Source organism: Nematostella vectensis, chromosome 12 (genome assembly GCF_932526225.1).
Source record: "Nematostella vectensis chromosome 12, jaNemVect1.1, whole genome shotgun sequence".
In the NCBI taxonomy this organism is placed as follows: Eukaryota; Metazoa; Cnidaria; class Anthozoa; order Actiniaria; family Edwardsiidae; genus Nematostella; species Nematostella vectensis.
In genome coordinates, this window is record NC_064045.1 from 6,971,587 (window position 1) to 6,985,914 (window position 14,328).

Sequence of the window (14,328 nt, forward strand, 5' to 3'; positions counted from 1 at the left end):
TGACAGACAAGAGTATTGATACTATTTGTATAGGAAAATGCTATGTACACTACACTACGTAATTTCCGTTATAAAGCTATGTGCTCTGCAAAGCAAAGAAAAAAACAAACATTAAACACAATTCTATTACACATCTTTGCTCTACGTTAATTTTCATGCTTCATTTAACAAATTTCCCATAGTTTTCTGTGGTATGTACTCTTATACACCGCGATATTCGTCACCTCATGTTCAAAATGTTGTGGAGTCTAAGGGCGCGTAGCGAGATTACGCGCAAGTGTTGTAGAAACTCGATTAATTTGCGCAGATCAGATCAGAGAAGATTAAAAGTACAAGATGGTAGGCTCATCTTTATGTCGCATTGTAGCAAGGGACTAGTAGCCAAAGTTTTTTTTATAAATACCCATAACGCGTCAAGACTACTCTACGCAAAATGTGCCGAGAAATTTCACGAAATTTAAGATCGAAATTTAAGATGTGCGAAAATAGAGAAAATTAAAGTACAAGATGGTAGGCTCATCTTCACGTCGCATTGTAGCAAGGGACTAGTAGCTTTTTTTTTTATATACCCATAACGCATCAAGACTACTCTGATCAAAATGTGCCAAGTAAAGTTTCAAGAAATTAAAGATGCGCGAAAATAGAGAAAATTAAAAGTACAAGATGGTAGGCTCATCTTGATGCCGCGTTGTAGCAAGGGACTAGTAGCCAAAGTTTTTTTTATAAATACCCATAACGCATCAAGACTACTCTACGCAAAATATGCCTACAAAAGTTTCACGAAATTTAAGATGTGCGAAAATAGAGAAGATTAAAAGTAGAAGATGGTAGGCTCATCTTTATGTCGCATTGTAGCAAGGGACTAGTAGCGAAAGTTTTTTTTTTATAAATACCCATAACGCGTCAAGACTACTCTACGCAAAATGTGCCGAGAAGTTTCACGAAATTTAAGATGCGCGAAAATAGAGAAGATTAAAAGTACAAGATGGTAGGGTCATCTTTATGTCGCATTGCAGCAAGGGACTAATAGCCAAAGTTTTTTTTATAAATACCCATAATGCATCAAGACTACTCAACAATTCCCTCCTTCCCCACCCCTCCTCGTAAACCATACCACGCGCAGACCCATGATTCCTGAATTGTGTATACTACCTTATGAGATGAACAAAATATGGTGAAATTCTCTTCGACGAAAGTGCAGCCTGAAACAAGAACAAGCACATCAAGGCAAATTGCAAACAGATCTATTAAAGCGAATTGCAACTTGATGCTGTTTATATCTGTACAGACCTCTAACTTTGCTTGTAGGGAAACAACAATGATGCTGATGAATGATGATAATGATAACTTTATTTATTGAGGGTAAAAAATTAACTGTAAAAAACTTAAAAACTTCTTGCCCTCAAACTACTAGCTTGATTTGTATTCACGGCGCCGTGAGGACAACCCAAAAGGATTAATCAGCTCCAACCCGGTGTAAGAACCAGTGTTTTACGTACGAGTTACGTCACCAACCTTTTTTTGTTTAACAGAACGAATCACGGCAATGGTGTTAAGGCTAAGTTCAAACGTCGTATTATCCATGAGCCGTATTATATGCAAATGCATGCAAATGAATCAAGTTAATTGTTTCATCTTCATTTGCATTGAATACGGCTCATGGATAATAAGACGTTTGAACCTAGCTTAATCAGAAGAAATATAAAAGATTCACATTTGTTGAATTGACCAACAAAGGCGCTACCACCAAGTGGTTACCCAGACTATGGATTTACAAGCCTGATTGCAGACCATATGGATGGTATTTTACCACGGAAAATCGGCAGCCATCTTGGATCTAAGGCTGCGCGCAGTCCCGCGGGCTAGCGGGACAACAAACTATCCTAGACATCAAGCTGGCGGATTCTAACAGGTTATCAGGGTTAGAACTTGGCTTAAGGTCACGGGTCATGTAGAAGCTATCAGAAGATTTTACCACATTGGATTGATGCACCACAGACAAAGAACGAGAATACAATAAAACAATGAGGTAATCTAGCCAATCCTGTTGGGCCCAGCGGGCTTCTACACTTCTCAAGGTTACGCGTCGGGCGGGCGGGCGAGCGGGACGGCAAATTTTGCTAGATATCTAGATGGCGGATGCTAACAGGTTGGCAGGATTAAAGCCTGGCTAAGATAACGCGTCGTCCCGCGGGTTAGCGGGATGTAACGGGTTGGGACTAACCTGAATCCTTTGCACATGCGTAGTGGAAGATTTTGTTGCAGCCGCGCCTGAAGCAGGCCAAGGTCGCCCCTAACTCAGAGCACTTGGAGCAATTCTGGCAAAACATATCGCACACACTTCAACAAATGCCGTCACAGCGTGTCACGAACAAAAAAGTTCGCAAAGTCGAGTGACAGTTGTTAATGACATGCTGTGACGTCTTCTGTGAAGACAGAGGCACCGAACAAAAAGAGATCTATTTGTTTGATACAACAAAGAAAATGTTTTCTTTCAAACGTGCGTGGGAACTCTGGTGTTTTAGAAGAGTTTTTTTTATAATAAGTGAATCGATAGGCATTAGCACTCATATATGTAATAATACTCACATGCAATAAGATGAATCGATAGGCATTCTACACAGTACTCACACGTGTATCCTTATTGTATTAGACGCGAAACCGCGCTATAAAAGGAGCGTGCCCTTCAGTTGTCGCTCAGCCGTCTAGCTGTCAAGACGTATCGGATTTTCTTTTCGAAATAAAATATTTGGTTCCATATAAACTAGCAAAGGTAGAAAGAAGCATTAAGTTGAGAAAGGTTATCTGGGCTTTAAAGGACGCAATCAGAGTTTTATTATGAAATTGTGTGTCTATCGCTCTGCCTCACGGTTAGTCCGGCATGTTGGTTCAGATTTCAAACTTCTCGAGGGGTGACAAGGGGGCGTCCCTATCTATTTATAGCGCGGTTTCGCGTTCAAGATGAATTGATGGATACACTACAGTACTGAAATTTTGTAGCGGTATTATAAAGATGAATATAAAGGCATTTCATAGTACTTACGTGTGTAGCGGCAGTCTCTACCGCCTGCTCCAATCCGTGCACCGTACGGCCCAGCATATACACCCCTTGTGACCACACCCCACAGTCCTTATGCATCCACAACTCAATATCCGATCCTTCGAGCTCCTCTGGGAGCTCTGGTATCCTGCGGCCTCCCGGGGAGAGAAGTTTTTCCGGTGACCGGCACTCTCTAGAAAGATCCCGCCGCTCACGGGACAGCTTTGCCTTATAAGGTCCGTATAACACTCCTAAGAAGTCAGAGTTCGAAGGTTTACCGCAAAACGCGCAGCACCATTTGCTCCCGTCCACCCCTCCCCTGGGTTGAATAGTTAGGATGCGTGAGGGAGAGGGAGGGGGAGGGAGGATTTTTCGCTTTTTAGGCGCAGGTCGAGCCTTGCTGACAGTTGGGATATCGATCGTAAGAGGGCGTTTACTGCTAGTGCTAGCCTCACCCTCTGTGCTGGCCGTTTTTGAATGTCCATGTTTTGTTTGCTTTTCGTTTCTATGTTTGCTTGTCTTACTCACCTCGGGCTCTTCGTTTTCAAGCATTAATTTCTTATGTGTTCGGTACGACCTTCTCTTCTGTTTATCTTTGCTTCCAGGCGGTCGCCCGATCCGTTTCTTGACTTCGGTCTGAGGTGAGCTTGGGTTTTTACTCGACTCCAGCTTGGCCTTTATAGCATCAATCTTTTTTTCTAACGACCCTGCTCGCTTGTTGGGCGACTTGTCAGGGGACCTCAGTGCACTCGTGGGCACCGCTCGCTCGGTCTTAACCACACTCATTGGGCCATCTTCGTCACTCTCACCCCCAGGGGACTTTATCGACTCCTCTCGGCATGCAAGGTCAATCTCCTTATGTTCCCTAGTCGCTTCCGTACCCTTACTGGTGTTTGAGGACTCCTTCGTGGAGTGAATCTCGTTGCCAAGACCATGCATCAGGTTACCCACCACTACCTGTGAGGTCTTCCCATGCCCCTGGTTCACCGTGATCACCTTACCACCATGCTCCCCTTTAGGCTGCTGCACAGTGATGTTCTGGACAGGGATGAGTACGTTCCCCTGGATGAGGTACATCTGACCCCCTGCAGTCTTAGCCACGAGGACTTGCTGGTTGGTATGTGCAGTTTGCCCCTTGGCGATGACTGTGGCCTGGATGGTGGGGGTACTACCGGACTTGGATGAAGTCCCTACATGGAGGGTAGTCGGCTTGGCACGGTCAGTCTGGGTGCCAAAGTCTTTACCTGGTTCAGGGGTTGTGTCCATAGCCTCAGGTATACTCTCATCGTCTGTTTCCTCCTCTGATTTATTATCATCCTTTTCCTGAGGTTTGTCCTCCTTGTTGTGTTCTTCCTCACTAGGGTTCGCAGACTTTGTTTTCCCCTGCGGCTTCTCATCTTTAGGTACATTCCCTGGATTCTTTTCAGAGTCCTTCTCTACATCACTAGCTTTAACTGGATCGCTAGCTGCAACTCCCTTTGTATCCATTTTTTGAGGATTCGGTTCATCTGTTTCCATAACTTGATCCGGGGATTCCTTGCTCGTATTTCCAGCCATATCTGCATCTTGTGCCGCAAGGGTGTCGTCTTTACACTTCTCATCTGCAGAAGTTTCCTCTTCGGTCTCATTCTCGACATTACTTGTCTCTGATTGCTCGCCAATTGTCTTGGTATCTAACGAAGCATGTGTCTCCAATTTTTCCACAACCATTTCACTTTTAGCATTTACTTCAGCATTCTTTTTCACGACCTGACTCTCCATGACGTTTCTTTCAGTAACCTTATTACCCAGAGATTCACACTTGGTACCATCCCCCTTCTCCAAAGACCCCTTATCTTCCTCACGCTCCTGGTCAGGTTTCTGCTCTTGTTCCACAAAGGGCTCTTTAAGAGTACCCTCGGCCTTCTGTTCTTGTTTCACAATGGGCTCTTTAGGAGTGCCCTTAGAGATCCCCATCAACTCCTTCGCAAAACTTGGGGTAAGTTTCTTGCCAAGCTCTTGAAGCTTCTGCATACTGGATTTCTCTAAGGGTTCGGTTGGAGCAGCATTCAGTGACGCTGGTGGAATAACTTTCTTGTCTTGTTTGGATGGGTTCTGGACACTACTTAAGGGAGGGGGTCTACTACTTGGCTTAGAAGCTGAAGGGGATCTTTGAGGATGAAAAGGAGGCGATTTGTTGGCCTGAAAGTGGATTGGAGACTTGACAGACTGCGGTGGTGAGGCTTGTCGGGGTGACGACTGGCCGGAGTGCCTCCCAGGAGACTTTGCTGGCATAGGGGGCTTGCTAGGGGTGTGGTTCTGTAGCCCAGTGTATGACGTCCTCCGTGCTGAGCTAGGGCCGGGTGTGCTGGTAGGGACCTGCATCTTATACTGACTTGACATCTGCTCAAGCCTCATGGCGGCATACATGCACGACGCTTGTTGTTGCTGCGACATGGTCATCGTTGTGCTAGGGTACTGCTGCGTCATGCTGTACATGCTCTGCGGCATCATTGCTGACACTGGTGATGTTGAAGACCTGTTAGGCATGCCCATCATAGACTGCGGCATTCCAGTCTGGCCCATGGGTGAGGTGGGTGACCGCCCAGTGTAATTACCTGCCATACCAGGTGGAGAGTGCAGTGCTTGTGAGACCGGTGACCTGGATGGAAAGAAAGCCTGTGCTCCTGCTGACATTTGGGTTTGCACTGGCGATATTGGTGACCTACTGGGATAAGTACTTGGAAAGTTCCCTGTGCTTGGACTATTCATGGGCTGGTATGATGGAATGTTTCCAGGATAACTCCCTTGCATCTGTGCCGGAGACTTGGGCGGCATCGCCTGGTACCCATCAGGGTAATAACTCCCACCAAATCCAGTAGAACTTGATGAATACTGACTAGCATGCTGTCCGATAGGTCTGCTCTGAGACCCATACTGTGGCAAATTACCTCCGGCCCCTGCCATATAGCTACCATTCTGGTTATAACTTGGGTAATTGTCAATGCCAGGGCTAGCTGGAGGGATGCGCCCCTGACTAGGGTACGTGGAATAGCCTTGATAGCTACTATCGGTGTAAGAGCCATATTGCTGACTTCCCATCAAATCTGCTTGCGGCATCATCGCCCCTGACTGCATGACCTGGTTAGGGCTCATTGGGTGGTAGCCACGTCCTTGCTGGCTGACAGGGGAAGGGATTGGCTGCATAGATGTGCCATGGCCAGAGAGAGAAACAGAGGAGGTGAAGCCGACACTCTGCTGACCATAGCCCTGAAACAAAAAATTGAAAATTTGGCTTTCCATAGGAGTACATTCATTCTTTAAATCAAATTCAATATTTAAGTTCAAGCATCATCCTGCCAAAATCATGTAACAAGATTTTCATGATTTTACATAGTTTTGGGGTATTGCTTTGGACATAAAATTAAATTGACACTGTTTAAATAATTAAATAATTAAATTGACACTGTTTGTACTACCGCCATAAACAATGCCTATAGCAGGCTCGTACCCAGGATTTTTCTTAGGGGGGTGCTAAATCATAAAAAGTGGACCTTATTTCTCGAGGTGGTGGGGGGGAGGGGGAGGGAGGGAGGGAGGGAGTTTTCTGATAAAAATCTAACCACCTCCGAAAGAATAAAGAGGGATTTTTTTTATGCCTTTGCAGTATCTCCACGGGACGTTTATTGTCGGATTTGGCTAATACCAGAGTGATCTAGCTTATGATTTTGAGTTTTGTCTACAAATAGCACGTCTATTGAGAGCCAAAAGTGGACTTTCGGCCGTTGTGGGGGATGCATTCGCACCTCCTGCACCCCCCTAGGTACACGCCTGTATAGAGAGGAAATTGAGAGTAAGTACGCAGCTGCTTTGTCTCCTATTATCTTTGTTCTACAAAGGAGTTCTTTTGTCTCTATTCTTCTCGTTCTTTGTGTCGAGGTGCGGATATTGTTCATTTGCCCAATCAAGTTGCAGCTTGTAAGAGCTGCGTACTGACCCGAAATTGAAGTAGAAAGTGACTCAGAAAAACAGTGCCTTTTGGAGAATTCAAAATCAATTTTAACAGCTTCCAATACAGCTATTTCAATGAAAATACCACACACTATTACTGACATGTTTATAATATGTTACTTAAGGAATCAATCTATTTAAAGCATCAATCTACTGTTGCAGACGCCCTTTAAAATGCCCTAGAAAAAGACTTTTGCCGTTCATTGGTGTAAAATGCTTGGTATTCGGTGGTATTTAGGTTACGTAAATAATTATAAAAAATAAAACAACCTAATGCTATGAATAGGTATGAATAGCGATAATGTTTTAGTACAAAAAATGCGAAAAAGATGTTTCTATAATGAAAGTTTATTAGAAGAACTTTATTTAAAAAAAACTCTTAACCAGAAACTTTTGGCACTGTTTTACCATGTTAACTGCAATGTTTTTTTTGTCTAATAACATCTGTTTGATATAAACATGCTTGTGACGCTTACTTTTTGGGTAATAAAAGAGTATAAAAACTTAAAAAACAAATATTTGGAATTGTTAAAAATCAGTGTTTAGTGTGTCTTAAACATATTTGGTTCCGAGTCAAATAGTTTCGATTCCACTATAGATGTAAAAGACATTTGTACTGTTAACTTCCTCACAGCTTATTTTCTTAATGGTTTTGGTTAATGGTAATTATTGTCTGCATTTACAGACAAAACAAATACTTTATTTATATAATAACTATTATAAACAAAAACTGAGAAAACACAGGCATTATACCAACATGGTTAGATTTAGTTGCCATTTTTAGAGGACAGTTACTGAAAACTGGGAAGTGTAAATATGTTTTTGTTTTTAGATTTGACGGATTGACAATTTGTTTCAGAAGGAAGCTAAGAATTTGTTGGATATGATAACTCTAACGAGATCAATTGAAAAGTTTCATTTTTGAATGGTCTCCTAAATTCACTCATACCACTAATTCATTATCTTAATTATCCACCTATTAAAGTGATTGACACCTATTATTGATTGCAAATAAAGAATAGAGGAAAATTCACCCTATAGTTTTTACACATAAATTTGGTGTTTGTAATTTACAAAAATCATTCACTTTTAACAACTACAAAAAATATACCTGATTTTTCCACAAACCAACAACTACAAAAAATATCCCTGATTTTTCCACAAACCACTGCATAAATTATCTGATAAGCAATTACTCTTATAAAGTTAAGTTTGACCACATTTTGAGTTTTTTTTTCTTTTTGCTTGACACCAAAATTTGTCTTTTATATAACACTACATCCAATGTCATTTAAAATACGCACCAAGCTGAACTTTGAAAGGAAAAGCTCTAAATGCTTAGACATTTGTGAAATTATAGCAAATGAACCGCCTTTGCTTATTTTGAAATGTAAAAAAAAAAAATGGTCACAAGGTTGTTGACATTTTTGTCAGGTGCCAGCTTTACTTGAGTTCCTATGGACTGAAGATTGCAAGTATATTGACGGCAAAAGTCAATGGCATACAGCAGCAGATCTACAGCGGGTTAAATGGTTTAACACCTACCCCTTGGGCTGTTTTTTTTTTTGTTTTCATTGTGTCTGTTTATTCAAATATTGTTACGAAGGTAAAATAATAAAGAATTTTTTTGGGTCAAACCCCCAACCCTTGGCAAAAAGCAAGATCCATTCCCGGACTATCTAACCACAGATACAAAAATTTTGAAAACCTCTATGACTTAAGTTCCTCTTTACAACTTCAGTTTTTTTTAATGACAATTGTCTCATAAATGACTCTTAAAACAGGGATTGTCAGATTATAGAAATTTCAGAAATTCCCACACACCACGCTTTTATGGAATAAAAACCACTGTGCATGTCTTTCATATTAACTATTGAAGAGAATTCTTTGCACAAACCAATAATAAAATAGTTGATTTTGTACCACATTCTAATTCATTTTCTGATCAAGCATATGAAAAACAAATATACAAAAAGCGAAGTTAACAAATAGCATAGTTTAGAGGCTGCTTTCTATGCAACATGTGATCATAGTATTTTTACCTATATCACAATCTATCTACTTCCATATTTATCATTTCTTATATTTATCAGATTTTAAAAACTCAATTTGAGTATTTATTAGCACAATTATATTCATAGATTTTGGATATTACAGTTGAACCTGGATTTTACAATGTGCCTAGGGGGAAAGAAAATGTATCATAAAATCGAGGTATCGTTAGAGGTCGAAGGAAAATCCAATAAAAATATTGTTGTAGCGAGGTCAGATTATTTATCAACTTTTACAAAATAATAATATTGTAACGGTACTCTGTGTACAACTGTAACCTGAGTATCAGGCCCTTCTATGTTTCTATCGCGCCGGCGAGAAACAAGACAAGGGCTTGATACAAAGGCCTGATACAAGGGCCTGATACTGTTCAAATTGCATGTTCTCATGCCAGATTCCAGCATGGCTCCTGATTGGTAAAAAAACAAAGGACACTCGAATGGGACACGCTGATTGGTTCAGCTATATATAGTACCCTAACCCGTCGAATGGTCGTTCTCAGAGTAATGGCAGACTCCAAAACTGCTTTTGACATTGCGTTAGCAGAATCAAAGAAATCGTTTTCTATAACATTAAAAATATAATTTTTTTCCTCTCCTCGTTTTTTTCGGAAAAGTTAAAATTCCGCCTGATACTCAGGTTAGATGTTCAAATGTCTTGCCCAGGCCGCTTTTTGGGTGCATATATTTCTCATTTTTGAAGCGAAGATCTACTAGTTATACGAAAAGCGCTGGAAATATGGATGTCATAAAAGCTGCTTAATACTACGGACATCATAAATAGTAGTTATCAAATTTTTAGACAGACAAGGCGCCGAATATTCAAGAAATTTGTCTGTGAGAGCATGAAGAATGCTTAGGATTGTTTTAGGTACTTCCTGTGAGTTGTTGATCGAGTGTGCTTATAAAATAATGGCATTTGTGTTCAAGCAGAGGTTTGTCTATTTAGACGAGAAAGCCTGTAGTAAATCGGTGATGTCAATATCTTGTAGTAATTTAGTGATGTGTGGATCTTCAGTTATATACTAAAATCATAAATCTCCTAAACCGTGAACAATCTTTGCGTTGCAAATCATTTAGCATAAAGTTACCCTCACTTGGGTTCGTCGTTACTAAAATTATTACCCTTGAATATAACACCAAATAAGTTTTGTTTTACATAAATGCTGTTTATAATTTGATTTGAGCATTTGACTTTGCCACCACGCGAGTTATTGGAAATTTGACAGCCGAGAATTTACAGCGGCCTGAAAAGGGGCAGCAGGCGGCGGGTCTAGTATTTGTGTCAGGCGTACTTTTATTTTTCCTCTCCGACTTTTGAAAAATCAAATCGCCTGATACTCAGGCTAGTAAGACTGTACAGTTACTCTCAGTAAATTGAATCTGCATTTAACAAGATCTGTCAAGTCAAGAAAATCGATTAACTGTACTGTACCTGTATGGTGTCTTGAGTTTTTCTCTCTTTGTTGATAGACAGAACCAGTAATATTGTTGTATCGAGGTCAAAATTATGCTTGGGAGAACAAATTTGTATCCTAAAATCGAGAATATCGTTGTATCCAATATCGTTAGATTGAGGTAATTTCTCATACATTTCACTGTATTTCCGCAAGGAGAAAGGAACATCATTGTGAAACGAGGAATCATAAAACCCAGTATCATAAAATCCAGGTTCCACTGTATTATAATTTTAAGACAATTGTTATTTAGCTAGGTGTCCCCAATTTGTATGTTACAAGTGAAAAGCTAGAGGCTATAACACATTAAATTGATTGATTAATTGACAGATGTAGGGCTTCTCTACAGATGACTAAGGTTTCTTATTCAGGTTTGAAATGAGTGCTTGTTTGGGAGAAGACAGCCTCTCATTTTCTTTTCTGTATATTACAATAACTTTTCACAAGCCTAAGACAAAAAGAAAAAGAAAATAAATATTGTAAAGTTTCTTGGAGTATATATTGACGAACATTTAACATGGAAATCCCATATCAACGTTATTGGTAAAAAAAAATGGCTAAATCAGTCGTCATGAACACTCTGAGCTCTGAGAGAGAACATTTGTATTCTATTTAATAATTTTAAACATTTTAGAGTTAAATTTTTCAAAGAAATAACATCCATGTAAATATGTCAATAGAAATAAAAAAATAGATGGAATGTGAATAGATTTTTATTATTCGTACTCTTGAAAAATTAAATTATGCTGTGAGGTCATACTGCGTAAACTTACTTCCGCAATGTAAATAAAAACAATTTGCAGATTCAAATACCTTGTCCATGTTTTTATTCTATAAATGCTTGCGGCGCTTGTGTTTTATTTAACTTTTTACATGTTTTTCGTGAACCCTTTCAACCTATTTTTAACCTTAGATTTTTGTCAAAATTTAGTTTATTTTTATTATTTTTGAAAAATGACCTTATTTATGAAAATATATGAAATCAATCTATCAATATGAAATCAATGTATTTAAGACACCAATCTATCTACTGTTGCAGATTATAAAATGTCCTGGTAAATGACTTTTTGCATTCATTGATAGAAAATGCTCAATATTCTGTTGGTATTTAGGTTAAAATAACAATAAGTGATAAAAAAAAAACTAATGCTGAGGTATGAATAGTGATAATGTTTTAGTACAAGAAATGAAAGGTGTTACAATTCTATATTTAAAGTTTTTTAGAAGAACTCTATTTTAAAAACTCTTTACCAAAACTTTTGGCACTTTTTTTACCATGTTAATTCCAATTTTTTTGTCTAATGACATCTGTGCTTGTAATGCTTACTTTTTGAGCCATGAAAGAGTAAAAAAAAATATAAAAAAACAAATATTTCGAATTGTTAAAAATCAGCGTTTGGTATGGTTCAGAGTCAAATAGTTTGGTGTTTTGGTTCCACCATAGATGTAAATGACATTTGTACTGTAAACTTCCTCACAGCTTGTTTTCTCATCCTAGTTTATTTTGGTTAATGGTAATTATTGTCTGCATTTACAGACAAAACAAATACTTTATTTATATAACAACTATCATCACTAAGTCCCTAAATCAGAGAAACCACAGGCATTGTACCAACATGGTTAGCTATAAGCTCAAGATTTTACTCATTCTCTAGCTATTTGTGCCAGTTACTGAAAACTGAAAGTGTAAAAATGTTTTTGTTTTTAGATTTGACGGATTGACACTTTGTTTCAGAAGGAAACTAAGAATTTGTTGGATATGATAACTCTAATGAGATCAAGTGGGAAGTTTCATTTTTGAATGGTTTCCTAAATTCGCTCATACCACTAATTCATTATCTTAATTATCCACCTATTAAAGTGATTGACACCTCTTATTGACTGTAAATAAAGAAGAGAGGAAGTGACAAATCGTATCAGTATAAACAAAGTTACAAACCGATCAGACTAAAAGCTTTTGTTTGTCCTGAGTTATGCAATAAACAATTTTATTTTTCAAAAGCTTAGGAACCTACCGGGGCTTGTATTAGACGGTCGTCTAAACTTGGTTGAACGGTAGCCTGTTCAGACTCTTCCTGCATTAGTATATCCATAAGATCGTGCTCTCCACTTGCCATAATAAGTGTCTGCCATAAATCATAACTTTAGCAACAAGCTAAACAAAACAAGACCTCCATTAAGAGCGAATAAGATCATTACTTATACCGGCAGTGCCTATCACACGTGGTTAATAATAATGGTCAAATGGGCAAGCAGTCACGAATCACACATCGCATAACTATAAACACCAATACAACACACACTCAACCGGTTTGTAGAGTACGAAGCGGGGTCAAAAGAGAGCATACTGCTTGTATGGTTGAGCGCAGATAATCCAAGCTTCTAAAAGCGCTAGATTCCGCAAGACTTGGCATGCGTACAAATGCCGTCCACGCAATCGCCTATTGCTACCTTATTCGCCGCCACATTTTCCCTCTTGGGTAGCGTGGTTTATCGGGTCGTTTACCTGTGGTATCAGTGATGACACGGAGGCTGGTTTGGGGTCTTCTGGCGGGGTTTTAGCAGGTCATTTCTTGCCGTTTCTCTCGTTGGAAGTCTCATAGCGCTCGACAGACATTTTTTGCTTCCGCCCTACTCACTGGTCAGCGGCCATCCTGGTCGGAACCAGGCTCTCTAGGTCGTACATACAACCGGAAATATAAAGGGGACGTGGCTTTGGGGGTTGAGGCCCCGGTGGTGACACGTCAAATATTTTTTAAAGGTTTTCCATTTTATAGTAGAATGTAGTATGTATGAGATTAAAACTTGGGGGAGGAGTCGGCGGCATGTTGACATTTTTCGACATTTTAAAACGCCCATAGAGATTTATTATGGCCACCGATTTCTGCACCCCTCCCTCCAATCAAATATTTAATGGTGTCGCTGGACTTCCTAGGTTTGTCCCTTCACCAGTGTGGCCCTCCCACTTACTCAATGTAACTCAATGCGTGGTCGTAGAGTGTGGCAAATCGACCCACAGGTTTCCCCACAACAACAACAAAAATCCTGCAAACAAAAATCTTACCATCTTCATATAATGGTTCACCTTTTGACATTCTGTACACATGATAGCGAAGCTCACTCCGGGAAGATTTAATCCCTAGTCTCCTTGTGTGCTTCTACCATTATTCACATATTGATTGCGAAGACCACATCACTGTCTAATCCCGAGGATGCGGTCCTGACACCCGCTAACAACTGTGGATCTGGTTCTGGTGCACACATCATTTTCACTCTTATTATTTCTTACTTTTCGCACGCATGGATGATTATTTTTTTCTTGTTTTGCAAGCGCGCAGGTTGTTGGTGCGTGTGTGTGTGTGTAATGGGGTTGGCGGTGGCGTTTTTTTAAAGCTCACTTGTCCAAATATACATGCATAATGTTGTCAAAAAGCCGTGTTTTAATTTAGCTGCGAAGGATATTATAGAGGGGAGGGGGTGTTACGAGCACAAATAGACAGAGCAAAAAATGGCAAGTTTTCCCAAAATAAGGTCTGGTTAACTTCGGTGAGCTTGAATTTTGCATAGAGGTTCCTTGTGTTATGTTAACCAACGTATCAAAAACTGTTTTTTTCTAATGGATTCGTCTTCGAGATATGAGGCTTGAAGTGCAATTGTCAAATGTTTAATTAAAGTATGAATTCTCCTCGTTTTTAGGGAGAAGTCGGGCTCTGATCAGAAATTAAGCCAATTTTGCTCGCTAATATCTAAATTTCATATCTTCTAAATTTCTTTAAAATTTGGAATTAAG

General features: G+C 39.7%; 1 protein-coding gene across 1 annotated transcript; it reads right to left on the bottom strand.

Annotated features, from left to right (window-relative positions):
• On the bottom strand, positions 1-14,197 carry LOC116616963 (chromodomain-helicase-DNA-binding protein 7-like). The gene is made up of 7 exons (XM_048719708.1): positions 13,624-14,197; positions 13,045-13,211; positions 12,554-12,664; positions 3,044-6,289; positions 2,225-2,318; positions 1,153-1,202; positions 1-85 (listed from the first exon to the last, which is right to left on the bottom strand). Exons 3-7 carry the CDS (start codon positions 12,653-12,655, stop codon positions 77-79), a joined length of 3,501 nt encoding a protein of 1,166 aa, XP_048575665.1. The 5' UTR covers positions 12,656-12,664; positions 13,045-13,211; positions 13,624-14,197; the 3' UTR covers positions 1-76.
• Positions 14,198-14,328: the final 131 nt, after the last annotated feature.